At 29.4% G+C, this 1,472-nt stretch overlaps 1 protein-coding gene across 1 annotated transcript; it reads right to left on the reverse strand.

The window, feature by feature from the left end:
- Positions 1–87: 87 nt before the first annotated feature.
- Tsp_15011 (xylulose kinase) lies at positions 88–935 on the reverse strand (the record flags this gene model as incomplete). Its single annotated transcript, XM_003368354.1, has 6 exons — positions 897–935; positions 769–851; positions 571–715; positions 417–503; positions 258–350; positions 88–211 (listed from the first exon to the last, which is right to left on the reverse strand). Coding segments are annotated over exons 1-6 (571 nt in total), but the record flags the coding sequence as incomplete, so codon positions are not given.
- Between the last annotated feature and the right edge of the window lie 537 nt (positions 936–1,472).

Consider the following 1,472-nt stretch of genomic DNA (forward strand, 5'->3'; position numbering starts at 1 on the left):
AAGCATAACAACCGCAAAATACTGAGCATAAAAAGCTGCTAATTCACTGAAATATGCTAAATGTATGTGTAAATTTCACATAAAAACCCTTAGAATGTTTCTCTTTTACTTCAGTGGAATCATAAATGTGCCGTTCTTTTCTATACTTCTTAAATATCTGAGGTCCAGTAAAACGTTCGCAACCAACTGATCCAGTACGCATTGCTAATTCCTATAAATCAACAATACAAAACATATTCACACAAAGTCAACTTTACCATCGGTCCACCACAGCTATCTTCCAAAATTTTGCATTCACTTGTTGTGCTAGCATCCATCCAAATAGGACAGTCGTTTGTTGCAAAACTATTCTAAATTTATCAATTCATCTTCCATTCCTATTCCATTGTAAGAAGAAAAGCAGATTTTTAAAATACCTGCAGCTGATTAAATAACGTTTCACGGAAATTCAACGTTTTCAAAATTTGCTCTGCACCATGCTTCCAAAAGACACTTCCATGTTGCTGAAATACGTTTAAAATAACTAATAAATTCCATAAAATAAAGCACATAAAATAAAATTATATTAACTTGTGCTGCGCCAGATATAGCTTTAATTGAAGAAAATTCAATTCCGTTAAGTTTCAAACGATGCAGCAGATTATCTAATGCTTTAATCCACATCAGAACAGGCGCAGTGACTGTTTCACTAGCACGATGTACACCGCCGACAGTTCTAAAATAGTCACAAATTTCAGAAAATAATTCATTAAATCATAATAGCATTACTTAAATTCTGGAAGCTCATTGTCGTAATTGATGACTTCAATGCAAACAATATTCAAATTTTCATCGGTTAATACAGCTTTCAACTAAATCCCATTGTCAAAAATAGAATAAGACATTAAAATAAATACCTGCTGGGTTCCCAAATCAATTCCAAGAAATGTTTCCATAACAATTATTTACGAATTATGAATTACCAACTGAAGCTGGAAAATCGAGATGCATAAGAGTTACTGTAGAAACACGAAACAAATTTTTCTGACTGTAAACAAAAATACCACAATAGCAATAGCAACAATTTAATGAATAAAAGTATGAAAAAGTAAAATAATAATTAAATTACAGAAGGAGACGAAGACAATAACAAAATATATAATATTTTTAATTTTTATTAAAATTTCTTTCAAATTTGCACATATTTTTATGAAATGCAAATCCTAAAATATGAAAAAAGATCAATTTATTATCAAAACAAAACGTTTACTTTAAAATTTAAACTTATCATATTTTATTATTAAAAATTTATTTTAATAGATTAATTTGTAAAAACATGAAATTAAATTGCTTAAGTTAAGATGCGTTCAGGTGGATATAATAATTGTTGGAAAATCTTTAGTTTGAACTTGAGGATCCTTTTTGTAGTGGACTGTATGAATTAATCCTACCATATCAGTGAAAACGGGTTTGACCTAAGATTCGGTTTATTC

The sequence above is a fragment of the Trichinella spiralis genome, assembly GCF_000181795.1.
Source record: "Trichinella spiralis strain ISS 195 chromosome Unknown Scfld2617, whole genome shotgun sequence".
Lineage (NCBI taxonomy): Eukaryota > Metazoa > Nematoda > Enoplea > Trichinellida > Trichinellidae > Trichinella > Trichinella spiralis.